Consider the following 23,604-nt stretch of genomic DNA (forward strand, 5'->3'; position numbering starts at 1 on the left):
ATACGTAATCCACAATCCTCGCCGCGAATTTTTCGGGTACAAATGCTAAAACATCCATCCATACTCTTGCTGGAACGAAAACATCTCGCTTTCGCGTTTGGAGCCGAGCGCTGGCGGGGCGAGAAAACAAAAGACAAGCACTCGGAACATCCCGGGTATTCTCATGCTTACTCGCGCCAAACTTCAGTAAACAGAAGCATCTGTTTTTATTTTCTGTTGTCTATGAACAGAATTAGTTCGTTAGTAGTGCTTGCGATAACCACGTTGATATATAGAATGAAACACTTCGCTTTGGTAACTTCTAAATTAATATTGAGGTAAATTTCATAACTGTTATAATAGTACATTATTTTTAGTACATTTAAAATTATTATTTCTTATAATAAATAATTATTTTTTATGTATATTTTTACATAATATTGTATATTATTTTGTAGCCCATTAAATAAATTATAATATCAGTTGAGTATTTATGAAATTAGATTGTTAGAAAAATTAAGGGGTGCAACAATTTTTTTAAGGGGGCGCAGGTACAAAAAGGTTGGAAACCACTGGCTTATAAATATGATTACTTATTTTTAATTGAGAACTTTCTTTTATACATTAAATTTTTACAGAGACACAGACTAAAACCTTTCACAGTGTTGTATACGATAGAGAACCAACTATCATATACAACACTGTGAAAGGTTTAGTCTGTCTCTCTGTGTTATGCACTACAGTGTTATTAGAAGTCGTTTATTGTGTTAAATTTTTAAATAATCATATTGCAAAATTACCAATGCCAAGTATCTTCTTCAGGTACATCTAAATCTATATTAGAATCCCCTTCACAATTTATACGTGGTTCATTCACATACATCCTGCAGTCATCACAGGGAGCTCGCATTGGAACACGAATCCATATCTGGAACATATTCTTAAAAGTGACAAATAGCTTATATAAGCATTAATAAGATATCAAAGTATTTATTAATTACAAAAACTTTTATTTCTATTTTTAGAAAATATCTTTTTTCTAAAGTTTATAAATGCTTGGCCTATCAATTGAGAAATGATGGTAAATATTTGCTGCAATGTACAACTCAATTATTTCATATCATTAGGATAATTAAGGAATTAGGATCATTAGAAAATGCTCTAACATCAAAACTTTGTAAGCCTATATTAAAAGGAATTATTTGTTTTATCAAAATTTATTAAATGAACGGTGTGATCATTTCATTATCAAACAAGACAAGATAAATTTGAAAGCACTTGAGTAATTAATGATCTATGAAAGCTTACTATAAACAACTTAATCACCATACACAAGGGTTTTAAAACATGCCTTTTATTGAATTTAATAAAACAAAGTGCAAAATATATTTATTACAACTTAGTTACTTTGATTAATCAAAATGTTAATAAAAATAACTCATTAATTTGCCAGGATCATGAATAATTTTGAAAACCTACAAGAAAATCATCTCTTTATGGAAAAACCTATTCTAAAATATGTCATCTGTGTATTGAAGCAGTACACAGATACTACATTGTTTATTTAAAAAAACAATAAATACGGAATGTGTTTTTTATAAGCAAATCCACGACCCTGAAAGAATTTTTCATGGGCAATAAGTTCTAGATATGCTAAGTCCCCCCCAGTCAACCCTATTGTAGACCAACGAAACAATTGGTATAGAAAAAGTTCTCTTAAGGTCCACAAGACAAAAAGAGCCAAAAACAAGAGAAAAAAGCACTGAAAGAGTTTAAAGAACCATATCCATACAACCATTTATATCTAGATTGCAATATGTTGTAATGATAGAAAGTGAATGAATGATTAAGTTTATGTATTTCCTAATTGATTATTTTTAGTGACATTTTTACATCATGTACTGTACATTAACCTAGACCAGTGATCCTCAGTCATCAATCTGTGGACCATTTAAACAGAATCACAGATAAACTGTAGACCATCTCTGGCCACTTCCACTTCTTATCCTATAAATATTATCTTCATAAATATATCATTGCGGGTTATTTGCCTAAAATTATAATATCATATATATGATATTGATACATTGTCATCATCACAAAGTGTAATATTGTCTTTGTAGTTTTCCCAGCTGGACGTACAGAGAGGCCGGGTGGCAAGCTCTCGTAAACTATTGCAACAGCGTTTGCTGATAGGATAGCCTTGAAATTAAATAAGTAATATTGTCTTAATATTTGCAATATAAAAACCACAATAAAAAAAAACTAACTAATTGAGAGATTCAAAAATGATTAAATTCATTTTAGAGAGATGTTTATATTAATAATTATTAAAAACTAAAAACTTTAAAACTCAAAAAAAACATTACTACCAACAGTTTTTAAGGCTCATTTACAAATTAAAAAAAGTGATAGTTTATATATTTTTCTGATTTGTTTGTTGGACTTAAAACTACAAAATTTAAAATGGCTTTCATTTGTTAAAATTTTATTACAGATAATTATATACGATTTCAAATTATTAAAAAAATGATTAGATTAAAAAATATAATAAAACAATCTGCAAACAACAAAATAAAAACACTTCTTTGTACTGACTTTTTCATTTTTCTAAATGATTCTAAGCAAGTTCTATTCTCGGTATTTTTTCCTACAAGTTCAATAACAAATTTCTGTAAAACTGATAATAGTTACTTGAAAAAAGAAAAGAAACAACTAGTTCAAACAATACTGCCACCATTGTGCATAGAATATATATCAAAACTGCTAAGTTCTGGTATACATTCTATGAAAGAAAAAAAAAGAAAGAATATGAAATTATTGATGAAATAAAAATAGTAACTATAACGCACTGTACTCATGATTGATTGTAATGGATAGTAATTTCATATATTTATTATCCCTCAATATTAATTATATGTTAAATAACAAAATTTCATTTATGTTATTTATAGTCAAATGAACTGCCGAATTATTGGGCTATAATATAGCTACATAATTAATTAAATAATAAATAATTTGTTTAGAGGTAGCCAGTTATGCTGCCATCTTGTGCTAGATTTTATTATTATAGAATATATATACAAATTTAATATTACAACCTGATAATTAAGCAGTTCATTTGGCTTTAACTATAAATTGGGTTTTTGAGTTGATATTCATATTTACAGTTGAACCTATCTATGTCAAGCATGTTTATCTCGAAAACCTCTATCTTAAAATTTATTTTTTCCCTGCATTTTCTGCCTAAATTCAATATATTTTCCATGTTAATCTCAAATAATTTTATCCCAAAACCTCTATTTCTCAAATTATGGACTAAAGTGTCAATTACATAAAGTTCAATGATTATATTTTGTATTGTATTGTAATTATGTACTGTATTGCAATTAATGCTACTTTTCTCTGATTGTACAAGTTTGGCATAGTCTTATTGATTGAAGAAAGTCAGGGATCAGAAACTATTGATAAACTATTTCTGTTAAGGTATTCAAAACCGTTTTATTTATACATAATACAGGCATGTTCTGTACTTTCTACTGTATCAATAAAATACTGTACCTACAATCAAACCTATTACCGTTTACTGTGTAGGAACTTATAAATCTCAAAACTTGTCTATCTCCAATTTTTTTTTCCGTTCCTATCAGATTCAAGATAAGACAGGTTCAACTGTATATATTATTTACATAATTAAACTAAAAAACACATATAAGATCATTCAGTATAACCTATACATAGTTATATTTCTTTTGCTTATTTTTAAAATCTAGTCAATTTAATTATTAAATTAAACAAAAAAACAATAGATAATAATTTTATATAATTACCTGATAGGAAGCAGAGGATAAAATTCTGTTATGGATACATCTTGCTAAATTCACACATTTGGAACTTTTCACTGAAACAAGAACAGCAGGCAAGCCGAGATGTGCTGCATAATTTAATTCTTGTTCTAAAGCCTATATTATTGTTACTTAAATTATATTATGAAATTATTTTTTAAAATAATAATTATATCTAATATGATTTTATTTAAATTACTATTCATATCACTGAATTCTGTAGCTAAATTATTAAAGGACAAATAATAATTCCATCATTCAACCATAATTTCAAACAAATGCAAATTTTTTCAACTGGTTATTTATGTTTCAACTAACTAACTGAGAAAACTATAACTAGTTCATTGAGAGTGAACTAATAAAATTCTCTGGTATTATTGTTCATTTAAAAGAATCCCCAGGTTTAATTAACTTCACTCAGTTAAAAAACAGATTAATATTTATTACAGTATAATAAAATCCTTGAAGTTACAGCAGTTTTTTTTTTTATCAATCAAATATTCTTTAATCGTAATAGGCCTAACCTGTTACAAAGGGAGTTATGTTTTCAACAATCAGTTATTCTCAATTAATCAATACAAATTTTTTAACATAATTATACAAATTATAAATTGTACTTATTGTTGCCACATGAAACATAATGTGCATCGCACTTTCCGTAATACATTTCTTTAAACACAAGAGATCAAATTTTTACCTGATATCGTTAGCCTTTTCACATACACATAACAAATGAAATTTTGAGAAGTCCATGTTACATCTTGGACACAATTTATTAGTATACACATATAACTTATTGTCTATCAATATAACATCGCTATCAAGACGGAGTTAAATAAAGAATCTCTTCACCTTGAAAGGTAAATTAGATACCATATAGCTATTTATATTAGGGAAAGTCAATATTGTGCTGTACCACTTCGGTGAAATTCGTAACCGAATATCTTCTATATCTTGAAACAATAAATTATCCAATACAAGCCTAGATGCAATATAACCACTGTCCATAAGTTTTATAAGAAATTTCACACATCTTTTAATAAATAGTGCAGTGAGACTGAATTTACTTAACTCTAACCTTAAGGCGCTACCTGGCACTTTAAACTCCAATAAGAACATTCTACAAATAAATTTGTTCTGGATCACATCTAACTTCTGGTAATTAGATAAGCACCATATAGGTGAAGCGTAGCTTATTGCATTGTAAACTATTGAGTTAAACAAGTTAAACTGTACATGGATATTTTTTAAGTTAGTTATAGAAAATAACTTAATTGCACCATTGATTAATCTGTCAGCCTTAACCATCGTTGCCTTGATTTGTCTGTCAAAGGATATCACGGGAGTTAAAATTATTCCAAGAAACTTAATCTCGTTTACCACTTTTAGTTCTACATTGTTGATGTGAAAGGACATGTTCCTTTTGGGCAGTCTAGACCCATTTCTAAATACCATAATATGTGATTTTTTTGGACTAATGTTTAATTTTAACTTCTTAAAATAATTGGTAATTGCTTGAATTTTTCTCCTAAGAGCAGCTGCTGTTGGAGCAATGATAACAATGTTATCGGCATAAGCAATGGAATGGATAACAGTCTCATCAACAGTAAATCCATCGTCCTCATTAGTAAAACTATTGTTTAGATCAAAAGTATAAAAATTAAAAAGATGTGGAGACCAGGGGTCTCCCTGTAACAAACCACGTTCTATCTTGAAAGGTTTCCACTATTTATTATCCTGTCTAATGATTGCTTCGTAGTGACTGAATAGTAAACCAACTATTTTCACCATTGAACTATCTGCTCGATATCGTGACATTTTATTTTGTAAGTCTCTGATAGTTACTGAGTCGTAAGCTTTCTCTAGGTCTAGAAATAATGCAAATACTTTGTGTCTTTTCATACAGAACTGTATTTGAACAATTGACAATAATATAAATAAGGCCAACTGTGTGCCACCTTTCTTAATAAAGGCAAATTGGGTCAGATTCTTCAAATTTCCTTGGTCTATCCACTCATTAAATTTTGTCACTAGCACTGTTGTAAAGAGTTTTCGGAACACTGATAGTAAGGCGATAGGACGATAATTTCTGGGGTCCGATCTATCTCCTTTTTTATATAACATATGAAATATCACATTATTCCATTCAACAGGAACTACTCCGTTATTATAAAATCCATTGAATTGTTTGGTCAGGTAATCAAGTATAGCTAGCTATTGTTAATTTTTGATCACTACATTAGGAATGTCATCACTTCTGGTTGCAGATCTATTATTGAGCTTCCCAATGCAGCGTTGTATTTCTTGAACATTAAAAACCTTTTCCATGAGACTTATATCGACATATGAATTATCCATAAAATTTCGATTTTTCTTCGACCAATACTCTGCAGAAAACCGTTCAAAATACTTATGCCATATGCTATCTGATATATACACAGGCCTCCTCCTCTGGGTAACTAATTGGCAGAACCTATTTATTATACCCCAAAACTTTTTCGAATCCTTCGTTTCTATCAGACTTGTTTAAATCAGAAAGAAATCTTCTCTTTTTGGCTTTCAAAAAACTTCTATAGATTCTTTTATTTTCTACATATTTTTTCCAATCTGATTGAAGATTAGTTTTCCTAAAACATGATAAACTCCTCTGTTTCCTAATCTTGTAATAATAACATCTGTTGTCACACCATGACTGTTTGTATCTCTGCCGTAAATTGCCAGGGCAATAATTGACGCGACAAGTTTCTAACAACACAATTAATTTTTCGTAATTTCTTAACGGACCAAATTCTCTCTCCTGATATAATTTTTCATTCAACATATTAGGAATTTCTTCTGATATTCTCCGTGTATTAAATCTTTTGCTCCTTATTAAGCTGGACACATTGTATTTCTGTGTATTAAATTGTGAATTATTGTTACTCTCCCCATAACCCAGTAGAGCCAACTGAACTGGGAAATGGTCTGACATCTCCAGATCAAGCACTGTCATCTTAATTTGTAATCGAAGCAATTCTTCAGAGCAAATGAAGTAATCTATTACTGATTTACCAACATGACTTACGAATGTATATTCAGCTGGGATATCTCCAGCTACCCTACCATTTAGTATAAAGAAGTTATTATCCTGAACAAACTTTAATAGGTGTTTGCCCGATGAGTTTATCACTTTGTCTTTAGACAATCTTTTATTAGCAATTTTTACCCTGTCGTCTTTATAGGCCGTATCCAATCTCTCTCCAATGTGGCTATTAAAATCGCCTCCCGGCAACCATAAGTCTACATAGTTATTCCACTGGTCGATCACTGTTTGTAATTCATTATAATATTTGGAACTATTTGTTGAAGATGGAATATATAGTAATAATATCCCTAGCCTTGTTGCTCCCCATAAAGCTTGGAGTCTTGAATCCAAATCTACTAAAGCCAAAATATACCATGGCATAACTTGAAAATGTATTATATAACCAAATGATTTCTTAATCAGTAACAACAACCTGCCTGCTGGTCGACCAAACTTCTGAGTCCTAAGTGCCTCGCTGCATAAAACCCAACATTCTTCTTCCAGATCCAAATTTTCCAACTTAATGTTATTGGCCATCCACGTCTCTGTAAATCCAACGACTTCGTGCAACAATAGATATTGATATAAGGAATGATCATTCGTTTTTTGGAAATGCCCTGAATGTTCCAGAAACTTACACATATTTTATTAAATCCTGTACAAGTACTATTAGTGCGTGGGCATGGAAGTTTCGCCTCAACAACCCTATTATTATTAATAGTCATTTTGAAGTTTTCTACATTGTCTTCCTCATCCAATGTAAGGCCAAAGTTGCCAGTAGATTGTTTCCCTATAAAAAATGATCTACCAGGATAACTTCATTCGAGTTGATATTGTAGGTAAACACGTTACCCTCTTTTATATAATAGTTATCTCTAACAGTAATTTTGCATCCCTTGGATTTTTCTTGGGATATAATGGGTATTAGTTTTTTCCTCCTAATCCTTGACCATTTACATAAATCGGCGGTAATTACCAAATTCCCATTAAACTTCTTAAGTCTATTTGACTTTGCTTTCCAAAATTCTTGTAAAATTGAATTTCTCTCAATTATAGAATTAAGCATAATTTTGACTATTGATTTATTATCAGATCTTGAAATTTTGACCAAACTTTCCAAGGAACAATCTGGCAGATCTAACTCATTCTTAATAAAATGGGAGATCTCATCGGCAAGATCATTTGTCTCAAACAGGTAATTCAATATTATAATGTTGTTTAACGTTCTTTCATTAATAGACTTATCGATCTGAAATTCAAACATACCTCTCAGTTGTTTGCCCGTCCTGATCTCTTGTTCAAGTGTATCCATTTTTTGAAAAACCTTATTCAACTCCTCCTTCAAATCTTTATTTTCCTTCTTCAATGATATTACTTTGGCTTTAATTGTACACAAATCAGAGTTTAGCTGGGTAAAGTTTTCCTGTATCAAGTCGTAAACCGCTTTAATGGTATACTTCGACTCATCAGCTTCATGCTCTTCCACTTCCGAGGTCATCACAAAATAGTCCTGAATATTCGCATCCCTTATTGTCCCGGTTTTTCCTTTCGAAAAGGATTCTATATTGATTTGTTGTGAAACCATGTTGTATTGTTCTTAGAAGTGTTGAACCCAAAATCGTGTTAATAACAATCACATGGCTTTTTCCACCTTTATTTAGTTGATACAGTACACATTTCGGGTCTTGTGCCCCTCATCAGTCAACTTTCATTCTTGTGATGTGTTCTGTGCCCATGAGACTGGTTGAGGTACACAAATTCTCTCTTCTTTCCGGTGGTATTCACCGTTTCTATAACAATGGTTATTGTTGATTTGTTGTGAAACCGTGTTGTATTGTTCTTAGAAGTGTTGAACACAAAATCGTGTTAATAACAATCACATGGCTTTTTCCACCTTTATTTAGTTGATACAGTACACATTTCGGGCCTTGTGCCCCTCATCAGTCATGGGCACAGAACACATCACAAGAATGAAAGTTGACTGATGAGGGGCACAAGGCCCGAAACATGTACCGTTTCAACTAAATAAAGGTGGAAAAAGCCATGCGATTTTTATTAACACGATTTTGTGTTCAACACTTCTAAGGATTCTATATCTTGATCTTGGTCTTCTTCTACAAATTCCATTAAATTGTTCTTATCAGTATTTCTCATATTACCTTTTAAGGGTCTTCCACGCCCTCGTTTTTGCATATCTTCACACTCTGTAGCTTGAGGTGATCTAGTCAAAGGGCGTGGATTGGGTTCTATCCCAGCGATAATCAACAAGCATCTGATTAGCCTAAAACAAAGTCTATTCGTGTTTATCAAGATTATCTGATAAATCATCCTTTTAATCTTAAGCATTGAAACACTCAAACTGTACTACTGAACTCTGACAAAAAGTCACCAACAGCGCCGACTACCTGCCAACTCCTCCAGCAGTTAATATTGTTTTAAAACGAGAAAGAAAACATTTAACTCCAGAGGGCTTCAGGAAATGCAAAACTCTTGTGTTCAGACTATAAAATTAGTCTAGATTCTGTATAATGCCTTCTTTGACAATAATGATTTCTAATTGTGACAAAAACACATCTAAATCACAACTTCCTTGTATTGCAGCCACAATTTTCTAAGCTTACATCAACTGTTTGGTCATTCATCAACTTCTCTAATACCAATCTAGCTTTTTAAAGTCTGAACACTCCCTACAAACCTTCCTAAAGTAAAGGTACACAGGTTCCATCAACAGAAGTGAAAACAATTGAAAAAGTCTCTATGTTCCTTTAAAAACTCCAAACAAATCCAAATCTGAAATGCGTCCATCATATGCTTTTGTTTTGAATATATACTCCATTTAAGAATTAGAATATTCAACTCTTAAGACTGACTGTTTACAATCCTGACAGAACTAAATTATTCAAAAATGCAAGTACAGTAATTAAATATGCTTATATTTCTATGATGATAAATTTTCTTATTTTGCATTTAGGCAAGATTAAAAAAATATACTATTTCTTATTTTACATGTTATTTAATGTTGTTATTTGTCATTGCCAAGATATCCAAAATGTGTTTTTGGATATCTTGGAGATAATTCAACTGATATTTCATTTTTGGATATTACAGTAATCATGTAACAACTTATTGGATTGGAATTGGATAAAGTTAGAATTAGAATGTTCTTAACCCAAGAAGAAAAAAATAAAAGTAAAACAAACCATTAAAACTTCAGATCGATTCAATTTCTAACAGTTCCTTATATTAAAATTTTAAAATGTTTAGTAAATTTTCTATATGCTGTATTTAATACTTGTTCATATATATTACATAAATTCATTTATATATAATATTGTAAATATGTAAAATAAATTAATTGTTACATATATATGGAAATAAAATAAAAATTATGAAATTGAAAATTAAATTATTAACATAGTTATGTAAAAAAGTTTTCTCACTCACTTTTTCAGAATTTTTACACACTGAATATGCCACAGAATCTGGATCAATAGTCAATGAAACTTTACCAACAATAAGTGTGTTCCAATCTAAATATAAACAGAAAATTTTGTCTTTTATATCACATACACTTAAACATTTCATTTTTCTAATATATATCTGTATATAAGAATAGATATAATCTAGATAGATACATGCATAACAAACTCTAAAAAAATAGTTCATAAATTACCTTGGACCAAAATACTATTAACTAAATTATAAGAAATGATAATGCATTCATGAACTCAAAAGTGTCATACATTTTTTTAACTCAAATATTTTAAAATAGTTCATACACAATTTGCAATGTAACTTCAATAACTATGAATAGCAATTGAAGAAATATGGTAAGCAGGTTTTTAATTAAGTATAAGAAGATTCAATATCTATTGAAATAAAGATCTTGCATAAAATACACACCAGGATTATCACTACAAATACAAACTAAACTTTATTTATTGTAATTACAAAAATTATTATCAATCATTTAATGTTATCAAAATTAGCAGGCTCCAAAACATTTAAATTATAATGCACTACAAAAGTTTCACTTACGTAACCAGAATTTTATCATCATCATTTCTAGATAAGTAAGCATTTTTAATCCATAATAACAACTCATAACCTAATTTAATTAATTAATGCTAAATAACCTTTCAAACTATTGGGCTATTTTGGGTTAAACATAGGCCAGGGGTCAGAAAGTGTGGCTCACAAGCCACATGTGGCTCTTTGCATAGACGTTTGCGGCTCTTCGGACATAAACTCCAATCTCACCTCATCTCAAGCAGCCTTATAACTTATGAGACAGAGCTGCTGAACAAACTTCAACTCGTATGGCATACTCTCTACCATTCTTTAGCCCATCCGCACATGACCACTCACGTTGATCAATATGAATCACATGCGAGTGGTAGCATTTTGTTTTTCTTTTTTGTTAATATGGAGACTCTAGCCTGTTGGCTTTTTCTCCAAGGTGCACCACTTAGCTATTAGGCAAAGCGGTTAGATCGGTACACAAAACATTCCAGTAGTAGTATTTAAAGCATATCTATATATATAACTTATTGAACGCGTGTCCGTCCGTGTAACGTTATGCCGAAAACAGCCACTAGAGGCGCCCCTGTTGTGTGTCATATTTCGCACATTTAAATTAACAATATAAATTATTTACATTAACAGTATAAATTGTTATTATTTATTTGGCCAATAGCCAATACAATACAGTAATACCTCGACTTATGCAATTTTCAAATCTCGTCGATTCGTCTTTTGTTTGAGCACCGCGCAACTCTTGATTACTCACTCCCTCCCCACACTATTGTTCAGCTTACATGTTCGGACATGTCGCGCGGAATCGACGCATAGCTACACTTTATTTTGTGTTATTTATTTCTGTGTGTTATATCTACGGAGACTTGAGAGATCTACTATGTCATCCAAACGAAGTAGAACTGATTCTTCTGCATCAAACAAGGAAAGAAAAACTTTATCTTTGGAACGTAAAGTTAACATTATGAAAGACTTCAATACAAAAATGAAAATTTATAAATTGACAAAGAAGTTTAATCTACCGGAATCGACGATCAGAACAATTATAAAAGGTAAAGAAAAAATTCTCGAAGCTGTGAAAACTTGAAGGCCTGAGTTCAATTAAAAAGGGATTACAAATTTTAGAAAATAGACTCCAACGAAGAGCGCATTTCTTCTACAAAATAAAAAATAAAAAAATTATTAGCATGCCACGAGAAAATTTTGCAGGAGAAAAAATCTTTCAGCCGTCAGACAAATTTGTTCGATTTTATGAAGTCTTCTACATCAAAATAACTTTGGTTTACGATTTTAATAATATAATTTGTTATACATATGTATTATCTACGATTTTATTAAACATTTTTTTCTAAATTATTGTTTTATTTAGTCTCCGGCCCCAATTAAAAATAATTTGTATGTATTTATATGCGAAATTATACCCCGACTTATGCGGTTATTGCTCAGTCCCACCTATCGCGTAAGTTCGGGGTATTACTGTATAAATAATTCAGTATATTTGTAATAGGAATTATTGTCACTTCAATTGTTCAAATCGTGTATAGAAAGGAACTACTGCGATCCGATCAATCTCTATTTGCGTATACAAACGCCATCTAGGATCTACTGGATCGCAATCAAACTAATCCGAGCAAAGGGTAGAATCGTTTGGATTGGATAAAAGAGATTAAAGATGGCAGCTTCCATGGTTGAAGTTAAGCTTACAGTAAATAACAAAGAAACATGTTTAATTGTTGACAAAGAAACTTATTTAAAACTTTTAAATGGCAAGTAAAAACATCATTATTAAAATATCCGATAAACTGAGATGAAAAAATAAGTATTTAGAGACAATTTTGCAAAGTTGTACCTCAAGAATGTATGGCATGCACTTTCATCTTTTCTGCAAGTTTTATTTTTTTAAATTTTGTAAAATTTTTATTTAAATGTTATTTTGTGGAATACAATTTTATTCACAGAGTAATACGATTTAAAAATTTGTATGAATGAGCACAAACAATTTTGTCAAATAAACGATAATTCATAACAACGTATGTCGTTTAGTACTAACTACGGTTTTAATATCGAGAGATAAAATAGATTATTTTAATTTAATTAATTGATCCTTGTTAGTTAACATATACAGAGTTTCAAAGATATTATACATATAATATTTTTAAAAAACAGTATATGTTAACTGAGCCATTTTCAATCCTACTTGTATACTTTCCGCCATGACAGAAGCTATCTGTATCACGTGACAAGGACTGATCCGCTTTTACAGATCGATCCATACAAAACAAAAAGTATATGCACCCTTGGTCGGCGATCGGCCAAGAAGTTAAACCTCGATGTGGCTCTCTGGTACTTTTGGTATCTTGTTTCCGTGACAATTTGGCTTTCACTTGACAAACTGCTGACCCCTGACACAGGCAATGGAGATAACAAGGCTTAATTAACCTATGCTTCAAAATGTAGTATTTGTAACTGTTATCAGTCATAACCAGAACATTACATGTCATATGTTAATTTTTAAAATTTTTAATTGTTCCAATATAATAAAGTCAAATCCCATTTACACATTTTTCAAGAGAAATGAGAAAAACAAACAAGTGAAACTAGTTTTGAACTGCTCTCAAATTGAGTATAGTTGTCACAAAAGTATGACAACACAAATTAACACTGTACAAATGAATTTGTGTGTAATTCTGAACTAAAAACTTTCAATTTACTTATACATTTCTGTACTACTCATGTCTACTCTTTCCCATGCTGACAATAGTCAGCACAGGGAAAGAGCAGACATGAATCAGTCTGAGTGGGAGGAATCTATGTCAGATGAAAGGGATTGAAGGAGACAAGTGGGAGTTGACATATGGATCACAGTTATAAAATTTGTAAAAGAAAGTAAAACAATAAAATTATTTATAATAAAGATGATAAAAAAACGTTTTAAAAATCTAAAAACAAAACAGCTGAAAGAGATCAGATCAATCTTTCAACTTTCACATGTCTCCTTACATCCCTTTCATCTGACACAAGACCTTTTCAGCTCAGACCGACTCATGTCTACTCTTTCGTGCACTGACAATATTTGTTAATATATCTGAACAACATATACAAGGAAAAGTAAAACAGTAAAAGTAAAATTGTGCCATGTACTTTTAAAAAATTGATTGAGTTTTGTTACAAGACTGTCTCGTCTCTAAAATTGTGCTGCTGTCAATGGCTGCACACCTTAGAGGTATGAAGGAGTACATGTCAGGAGTTGCAATTTGGCACAGACTATTTGGTGCCCAAATCATGAGCGCATAAAATAAACCAGACTTGTCCAATCAGTCAGGGGACCAAAAACCAGGTCAAAATAATATACAAAATGCTGAAACTGTTTCTACAAACAAAAGCATGCACAAATCTCACACAAGACATAGTCTCGTCCCAAGAATGGCTTTGCTGTTTTACTTGTTTGTTTCTTTTTTTGTTCAATGGATTTGTCACATACTGGTACAGTATGTGATATCATTTTCTCTGCCTGTCGAAACTTCAATCACATGAAAGAATGAAGAGACATTCTAAAGATTAGCTCACATTCACAACAAATAGTGAAAGCAAATGAGAAACCAGAAAGCAATTTTTATTTGTTTAGTAAAATTGGTTCAAACTACAAAACATAAATGAAAATTTTCAATGAGTTGGACTGGCTGAGTAATTTGCTAAATGCTGTGGTTGGCAAGTCCCTTTGGATAGAATAATGGTGCTCCTTGATAAGTATTGTGGGTGCCGGGAGGTGGACGGAGTCTCTTTCCTCCTTTTTGTCGGCTAACAGGTCCGTGAGACCTGCCCACGTCAAGATGGCGGTTCGGATGAGTTACGCGTTTTGCGCGAGTGGAGGAAGTGGATGGGTCCGATGATAGAGCGGCGGTGATGATACCCGAATAAAAGACATAGCCAACGGATAATAACAACAACAACAATTTATTTAAGCTAACAATATAATTACAGAAGAGGCGCGCGACGGTCGCCTCTTTTCGGATCCGCGGAGGGGAGTTTACATAAATTCGGGTCATACCTCGTGATCCGGGTCGGTCCTCTAGGTCAACGTATTCCGTGGATTTCGGGCGGTTCCCCTCGATTTTGCACACCCACACAGTCAAAGTGACAGAACGTAACCGGCCTCCCTTTTCTCCCTTGTCGCCCTTTTATCCTCTCGGTCACGTTATTCAGTTTCACCAACCAGCCTTTTTCGACTGTTGTTCCTCCTGATTCATATTTTCTCCGTGGGAACCAAGTAATAAAATATTTTATTATTAACAGTTTAATTCCGGCGGGTTTGAATTTTCACAGTATGTTAATAGATCAAGCCATCACTCTAATGTAGACCCATTTCTTGTTGAATCTGTTATCTATAATGGAGACAGAATACATCCCAGAAAAAGTTTGCCTATGAAAAGGTTTTTAGCATTTTGTGATAAAGAGAATACAGTTGGGTTTCTCTTATAGGCGATGCTAATTTAGTTTGTTCCTGCAACTTGTTTGTGAATCTTAGATTCATCCTTCTAAGATGTGTAACTAGATTGATTATAACCAGATTTATTGTAACTACAGTAGAGAGTCTTTAATTGGAATCAATTGGGGACTGGGGTTGTTCAGATTAGTGATTTGTTCAAATTACCAATTATGCACAAAAAAATATTTTAACCTATCCGATGTTTAAATTTTTCTCCATTGTGTGTCGCTTCATATTGAATTTTCGATTTTAAGCCTAACGAAAATTTTTATAATAATAATCGAGGCTATCGTATCGTTAAAAATTATTTCTTCATTTTGTACAAACAAAATAAATATATTGAAGAATATAAAAACATGAAAATTATATTTTAGAAGTAAATCTAGTATCAAAAATGTTCGATTCAGCATGACACAGTCCGACTGAAAATTGTTCCGATTACCGGGGTTCAGATTAACGACTCTCTACTGTAGATTGATATTTAAGGATGGGATTTTGGGCAAGGCTTGAAGGATACTCATGTTGTTTTACTATGAGTGTGATATAATTCAGTTCAATATTTACTAGAACTGTGGAAGCAAATGTTTTAAATAGATAAGGGTACTCATATATGTATAATGTGATATTATGCTGTGTATAATGTGATATTATGCTGTGAAAATAAAAAAGTCAAAGTAACTGTTGATAAAAATATTATGAAATGGTTAAGGAGGATTAAATTTCCTAAAATTACTCTTAAAGTCATCTAAAGAATAGGAAAATACAATATCTTAAACACAATTATCTATCTTCTCTATTTTTTTCACATTTTCAGAAAGAGAAATGCTCAATTCTCTCTCTTTTTTTGTTATATTGTAGTACTTTAACTAAAGCACTACTTTCAGCTATAACTGAAATTACAGAATAGATTACAGCATCCATGTTTAGCTCGAGTGGAAAGCATTTCTAACAGTGTTTCCCAACCTTTGTTGTGCTATGCCCCACCTAAGCCTTTCTAAAATTCTTATGCCCCCAACATATACGTTGAACTCTTTTGGAAGGTCTCTCGTTGTCGTGTTCGTTGAAGTTTTTTTCTTGCACTTATAATTGCCACACTGTTTTATCGTAACCACGATAAAACCCAATCCTTTCATCAGTCTCTTGAACTTTCCAGTCATTGCCAAACACGACCTGGAACACAACAACTCACATCTGCCCACCTCGAGGTCTAGGCAAAGAATGTTCTTTCTCCTCTTTCGCCGACCTCAGAGCCTCGTTCATCTCTTTGTTCTCAGTGGTTCCCAGAATTGTTAATCCCGCCCTAAGAGAAAAGGGTTATAAAGGAAAGTTCTAGAAGGAAAGGGAAACAAAAAAAATTAAAACTAACTTAAATCAATATTTACAATAAATATGGCATACAGCGGCTATACGGTTAACTTAAACTCTGAACGAGTTTCAAATTGCCCCCCTTAACAATCAAATTGCCCCCTTGTGGGGCATGGGCCTCATGTTGGGAAACACTGGTCTATAAATTATGATGGAATGAATGGTGGCTTGTATTCTGGTTTTTTGTAAACCTTAGTCAAAATGTGGTCATCATAGTGTCTGAGAAAGCATTTTTTTCTTTTTTTTGTTTTATTTAGTAAAGAATATTATTTGCTGGCTATTACTGGTGTCATTTCAATATTTGTTAATGTTATTTTAAAAATTCTCCATAGCATCCATTTGGAAGTAACAGATAAAATCTCTTACTTATTAATAACTTTTACATTTTAATTTCAAAATTTACATGTAAAATAATTAATGTTTTAATAGCTTACCTAAATTTTCATTATAATGAGAGAGAACAAAACATTATTACAATTATTTATTGCAGAAATTTTGGTACCAAAATATTGCTCTAAACTAAAGTGAAACAATTAAAAGGCCCAACAAAACAAAGATAATTAATAAATTCAATTAGCAACAAAAACAACATGCCTAATTAAATTTTATTAATTAAAATCTCTTTTTCTATTAAATTAGATTGCAGCTTTGAGAAAACAAGAAATTTAAAAACCATAGCAATTTTATTAATTTTACTAACAGCAAATTTACTAAAATATAAACAATTTAAGTTATAAACAAAACATAAATTTTACTAATTTCAACTCTACAGTTTTATTTACTCTCCGATCAGAATCAGTCATCTCATATTTTTATTTTATACTGAAAAAAAAGAAATTAGAGTAAAAAGTACTGAATAATTTCTTTGAAATTAAAATTGTAAATACAGTGGAATCCAGTTATTATAATCATGGATAATGTTATCAATTGGCTATTGTTATCATAATCAGTCGGTCTCAAAACACTATATAAAATTAGTTAATAACCTGACTATTATGATTAAACTTCGGCTATTGTTATCAATTGTGATAATTAAACTTAGGTATAAGAATTCTTGGAAAATTTGTACTAAATGGACCTTTTCTTCAAAACTTACTTTTAACTGAAGCATAGGTCATGTTTCTTTATGCAGTGCTGCTCAATCACTACACAGCAAAGTGTTTATAAATGAAGCACTATCATGTAGCAAATTGTTTCTAAATGTTTGCTGCAAAGATAAAGCAGCTTTTACATCTGCTACATGTGCAAAGCAAAATGAACAATTGTATGTGTGAAATCCGGAATTTTATCCATTTTTCTAAATTATCTCCCCTAATGACAAAAAAAGAAAAAAAAAAAAACAAACCACGAAGCTCATGGGAATTTTATAACTCTTCCTATTAAAAGAAAACATTCTCATGTGGTAATGACGTAAAGTTTACATTTACTGTCCAATTCTGTCAATTGTTTTATTCCCAACGACAACTTTAACCTCCAACAATTGATCTCATGATATATCTTCCCACGGCAAAGTTATAAAAGCCGCTTCTTTCCCTCCCTTTGAAGAGAGTTGTTGGACATCAGAGTCACGTGTACACATCACAGAGCCTTGGACTATTCATCCTATCAGATGGAAATTTTGACCTAGTGCTGCAAGTGGAACCTATTGCCCGAATTGGGACAACTTCAGATGAGCGTATCTTGAAGTTCTCAGAAAATTATCCTCAGAGATCTTCCAAGAGATATGATCATTGATTACTGTAAACGCTCTCTCGGCCCCCTACGCGTATATGAAAGCTAGAGACCTAGGTAGGAATCCACTGTAGTTAGAATTGTAGCCGTCTAGTTTGTTGATTTTAATAAACCTTCTTTTATTGTTAAATGGTGTCATTACTCATCTGTCGCCTATGCCTTATTGTCGACCTCTCACCCTCTCTCCACTCGCCGGACAAAAATAGTCCTGACCCTCGGGACCCCAAACTCGTAAACTAGCCATCCTAGACAAATGAATAAGTCAGTGACCTATTACTAGAAAGGGAAGTACGACTTCCTCTTACCTCCCGGTGGTACTCATATATGTATAATGTGATATTATGCTGTGTATAATGTGATATTATGCTGTGAAAATAAAAAAGTCAAAGTAACTGTTGATAAAAATATTATGAAATGGTTAAGGAGGATTAAATTTCCTAAAATTACTCTTAAAGTCATCTAAAGAATAGGAAAATACAATATCTTAAACACAATTATCTATCTTCTCTATTTTTTTCACATTTTCAGAAAGAGAAATGCTCAATTCTCTCTCTTTTTTTGTTATATTGTAGTACTTTAACTAAAGCACTACTTTCAGCTATAACTGAAATTACAGAATAGATTACAGCATCCATGTTTAGCTCGAGTGGAAAGCATTTCTAAACTATAATGCAGTAATGCATAGTGATAGCTGTTTGTGACGTCATTTTCTCCACACCCTCATTACATAATGAAACACAGCCATATCATTATCTTTTACATACTGTAAGTGCACGACAAAAATTCTTAGAAAATATGTGTTCTATAGAAATTTACTTGAAGCATACCTTTGGGAATGAACATTCCTGTTGCAATTTCTCTATTTCTATTTTGTGATCTTGTGTTAAAAACAACTGTTTATATGAAATGTATTAAGTGTACAGTTTATGATAAATGGAAATTGTACACATTCATATTATAAAATTGTTTGTAATAAATTGAGTTCAACTATGAAAATTTTTCATCGTCTGTTTAATGTTATCAAAAGTTGCAAGTCCCGAAGTGATTATAATAAGTGAATTCCACCATCGTACCTAAAAGTCTATACAACTCTATAGTAACGATCCCAGAAAAAAAAATTTTTTTTTTATTTAAAATTCATTTATCTTTTGATTTCTTATAAACTGTTTATTTTATTTATTTATATATTAAAAAAATAGTTTTAAACCAAACTGACCTTGGCTGTTTAGAACAAGATCAGATCTTGTAAATGCTCCTGAACGATCTTTTGCTTTTCCAGTTATAAATTCACGTTTGAATCTTGGATGAACAATTGGCATTGCAACAAACTGATATCTAAGAAAAAATATTTAATTAGATTCTTAATTGGTTACAGACAAAAAGGGTAAAATTTAATTTTAGAAAGTTACCTACAATATATATTTCAATATTAACATATAAATTATCATTGGTAGTCAGTCCTTAAAGAATACAGCAGAACCAATTTAATAGACTTCAGAAAAATCAGAATAAAGTTACTAATAAAATTAATATATTTCTTCATTTTAAGATGCATTTTTTCCAAATTTCTTGTTCAAAACTGAAATTCATCTTATTTTGCAGTTCAAACAGCAATCAACAGTTATTGTGAGTAGACTACTGAGTGCAAATAAATATTTTTAGCTATACTGCTCAATGGTCACATCAATTCAAAGAAATTGAAATGCTTTTGAAACAAACTTATGACACAGCATTAAGATGAACAATTATTGTATTTGCAGAAGAGAATGGAAAGAGAGCTGCCAAACATTATTTCATTGCATCTGTATTGTTTTCCAACTTGTTACTTTAAAATAATTTAATAAAACTTATTACAGTACAATCCTAATTATCTGAGATAATGTGAAAAGATGCTACTACAGATAACTGAAAACTTGGATGGATGACTATGACCATTTTGGATTAGAAATTTACAAATGCAAAAGATTTTTATGATACATCACTTTTAAACCTCTTTTTTTTTTACCTTATATATAAGAACAACATTTTTTACACCATTTCTTATACAACTAATATGTACTGTACAATAGTTTTAAAAATAAAAATGCATATTATTAAATAGACACCCACAATTGATGTAAATAATCAGGCTATATAGTCCGATTATTTACAGCAATTGTGGTGTCTATTTGCTATGCACAGGGTTTCAGTTGATGTTTATATTTGTATGCATATTACTGTAGTTACATTTTAATATAAATTAGTTAATGCCTACTGAAGTTAAATGATAAAAGGTAACAGAAACAAATCACTTTGTAATATATGTTATTGTTTTAAACTTTTTTCATGCATTTTTTAAAAAAAGTAGTAATATTCACTTACAGGTTTACATAACCTTCGGTAATGCAGAACCTCAGTTAATCAGGGTTCTAATGTATTTTATTCTTTGTAAAAAAAAATCTTAATATATGATTTCAAGATCACATGCAAATCATAAATTTCCAATACTTATACATAATGTACTAAACTGGATAAATATACTATGAATAAAAATACACCTTTAATAATCCAACAAATAAATATTAATAATATAAAAACATTTTTGACTGTTTCTTAACGATCTTCTTCAGTTAACATACAATAGAAGATAAAATCGAACACCAAAATAGAACGTAAGTATGAAAATAAAAAATATAAATAATAGAAATGTAGATGCAGTGGATAAAATAAACAAACACGGAAATAATATAAATTAAGCTGAAAATGTCCCTTAATAAAAAATTAAAAGAAATAGTCTCTTAATATCATTAATTTTTGTAAAAGGATCACCTTGCAGTAGCTAAAGCGTCCACATCTCTATGGTTGATGCAACCAGTTGTCTTGTGCGCTTTAAAGTTCTCTAACTTTTCCAGATATTTCATTGTGTGTAAATTTTTTGTTGGTTTAATTATTTCCACTTGATCCCAATGGACTTGAATGTCCTGTTGTCTTGCATAAGCTGATAGCATGGTGTTGTTAAGGTTCTTATTAATCATATATTTATGCTCTTTGAGACATTGCTGCAAGTTGTGCATCGTTGCGCCCACATAGACAAGATCAGAATTAAAACATTGATCATGTAATGGTATAGAAAGCACACAACTGGTTGCATCAACCATAGAGATGCAGACGCTTTAGCTACTGCAAGGTGATCCTTTTACAAAAATTAATGATATTAAGAGACTATTTCTTTTAATTTTTTATTAAGGGACATTTTCAGCTTAATTTATATTATTTCCATGTTTGTTTATTTTATCCACTGCATCTACATTTCTATTATTTATATTTTTTATTTTCATACTTATGTTCTATTTTGGTGTTCGATTTTATCTTCTATTGTATGTTAACTGAAGAAGATTGTTAAAAAATGGTCAAAAATGTTTTTATATTATTATTTATTTGCTGGCTTATCAAAGGCGTGTTTTTATTCATGGTAAATTTCCAATAAAACAAATTTAAATCCATAATAAATCTAATAAACTTTATATGTAGATTTATTACATTTATTTTAGAAACACAAAATATTCATAATTCTAGAATTATTTTGTAAGATAAAAAAAATTTATGCTTGCAATGAGCAATTATTTATTGTGACATGGTCACAATGCTGGGCTGCATTTTTTTATCATATATTTTTTAATTTGTTTAATTTAAAATATGTGCTCACCACCTCAAATTAGTAGTATCTTGCCCCTGTACATCATACTTTTCCTTTAACAATAGAGTCATGCCAGTCATCTATCAAACACCTTTCAGGGGAAAATTTTTGAATTGAAATAATGACTTCTGGTTTGCATCAGAAGTTCTTATATTTAATCCAGGCCTCATGCCCCTAATCTTTCCATATCTGGTCTTGACTTTCATCTATCTAACTCTGTTATCAAGATTAAAGAACAGACAAACGGATGACAGTGGGAATTTACAAGCATCAATTTTTTCAAACTGCAGCACAATTAAAAATAAATTAGTAGTATACCAAACCTATATATAGTATACTTTAAAGCAACGATTCTCAACCTTCTTAGCTTTGCGATCCCCAAATAGTAAATATAAATAAAATTAATATTTTGTGATCCCCCACCCAAAGGAATAACAACAGTAAGCCTTACTATTACTAATTGAATTTTGACTGTAATTATAAATGTAAATCTTTTTAATTATTATATAATCACATTGCACTAATTTTATGCATTAAGAAAATACCGACAGTATAAAAAATGTAATGCAATTATTGCTATTATTTTATGTCGCTGTGTTTATAGCGACAGGTATGAACATGCATGTATGACGTGTACATACTTATTCAGAAAAAGTAATGATTTATATTGTGTGGGCTATTTGAATTTGGTCGTAACTTAAGAATTGTAATTGTATATGTTTTTCATCATTCTAATCTGTTAAAAATGTTGGCTATCTGAACTAAGCTGTTTGATTTGTGAACACAATGTTAGCAGTGTTCACAAATTAATGGTAATATTGAAATAATATTTCCAGCTTTCATAATTTAATTTGACTTTTGAATGTTCATAAGTGAATAATAAAATTCATGTAATCTTATTGATCTTTCTTTCTTATCCAACACTGGAATTTCATGTTTATATACCCACATCTGAAGATGGCCTGTAAATTAACTAACTGGATTTAAAACATTAGCATTTCTCTACTGTTAAAGATGTAATGCTTAATCCAGTAGATTAACTAGTCACTAGTTCAACTTTGTTAGCAATAAATTAAGACATTTGATTGTGAAATAAAAATTATAAAGTTAAATCAATTAAAATAGTAATATTTTTCTTCTGAAAATTTTCTTCTTTCTATAAAATCAAATATATTTTTAAAAATTTTATTATTATTTTGTTCTTCATTAATTTTTGCATTCAATATAATCTTACAACACTTTGAATAATAAAAACAAAAATTTCTTATTGAGTTTTGATTTATTTGTGTAATTTTAACATTACTATCATTAATAACTTTGCGTATAAGCTCACAAAACAAAAAGTTAAGCACTAAGAAGAAGGTATCTGAAGCAAATAAAATTATGATGACGGTAATAAGTAATTATAATATCACAGCAAATG

The 23,604-nt window shown here is 30.7% G+C and overlaps 1 protein-coding gene across 5 annotated transcripts in view; it reads right to left on the reverse strand.

Annotated features, from left to right (window-relative positions):
- csul (protein arginine N-methyltransferase 5) overlaps positions 1-23,604 on the reverse strand; it is a 324,839-nt gene that overhangs the window by 22,369 nt on the left and 278,866 nt on the right. For 2 of the 5 annotated variants that reach the window (XM_067288669.1, XM_067288668.1), the window contains exons 3-6: positions 19,722-19,840; positions 10,333-10,418; positions 3,810-3,941; positions 780-919 (exon numbers count right to left, since the gene is read on the reverse strand). In XM_067288669.1, the coding sequence (XP_067144770.1) occupies positions 780-919; positions 3,810-3,941; positions 10,333-10,418; positions 19,722-19,840 (477 nt within the window). Of the gene's footprint in view, positions 1-779; positions 920-3,809; positions 3,942-10,332; positions 10,419-19,721; positions 19,841-23,604 lie in introns of those variants that run through there. The other 3 variants (XM_067288670.1, XM_067288672.1, XM_067288671.1) reach the window with 3 other exon arrangements.

This window comes from Centruroides vittatus, unplaced genomic scaffold (genome assembly GCF_030686945.1).
Source record: "Centruroides vittatus isolate TY-2023 unplaced genomic scaffold, ASM3068694v2 scaffold_899, whole genome shotgun sequence".
NCBI classification, from domain to species: domain Eukaryota; kingdom Metazoa; phylum Arthropoda; class Arachnida; order Scorpiones; family Buthidae; genus Centruroides; species Centruroides vittatus.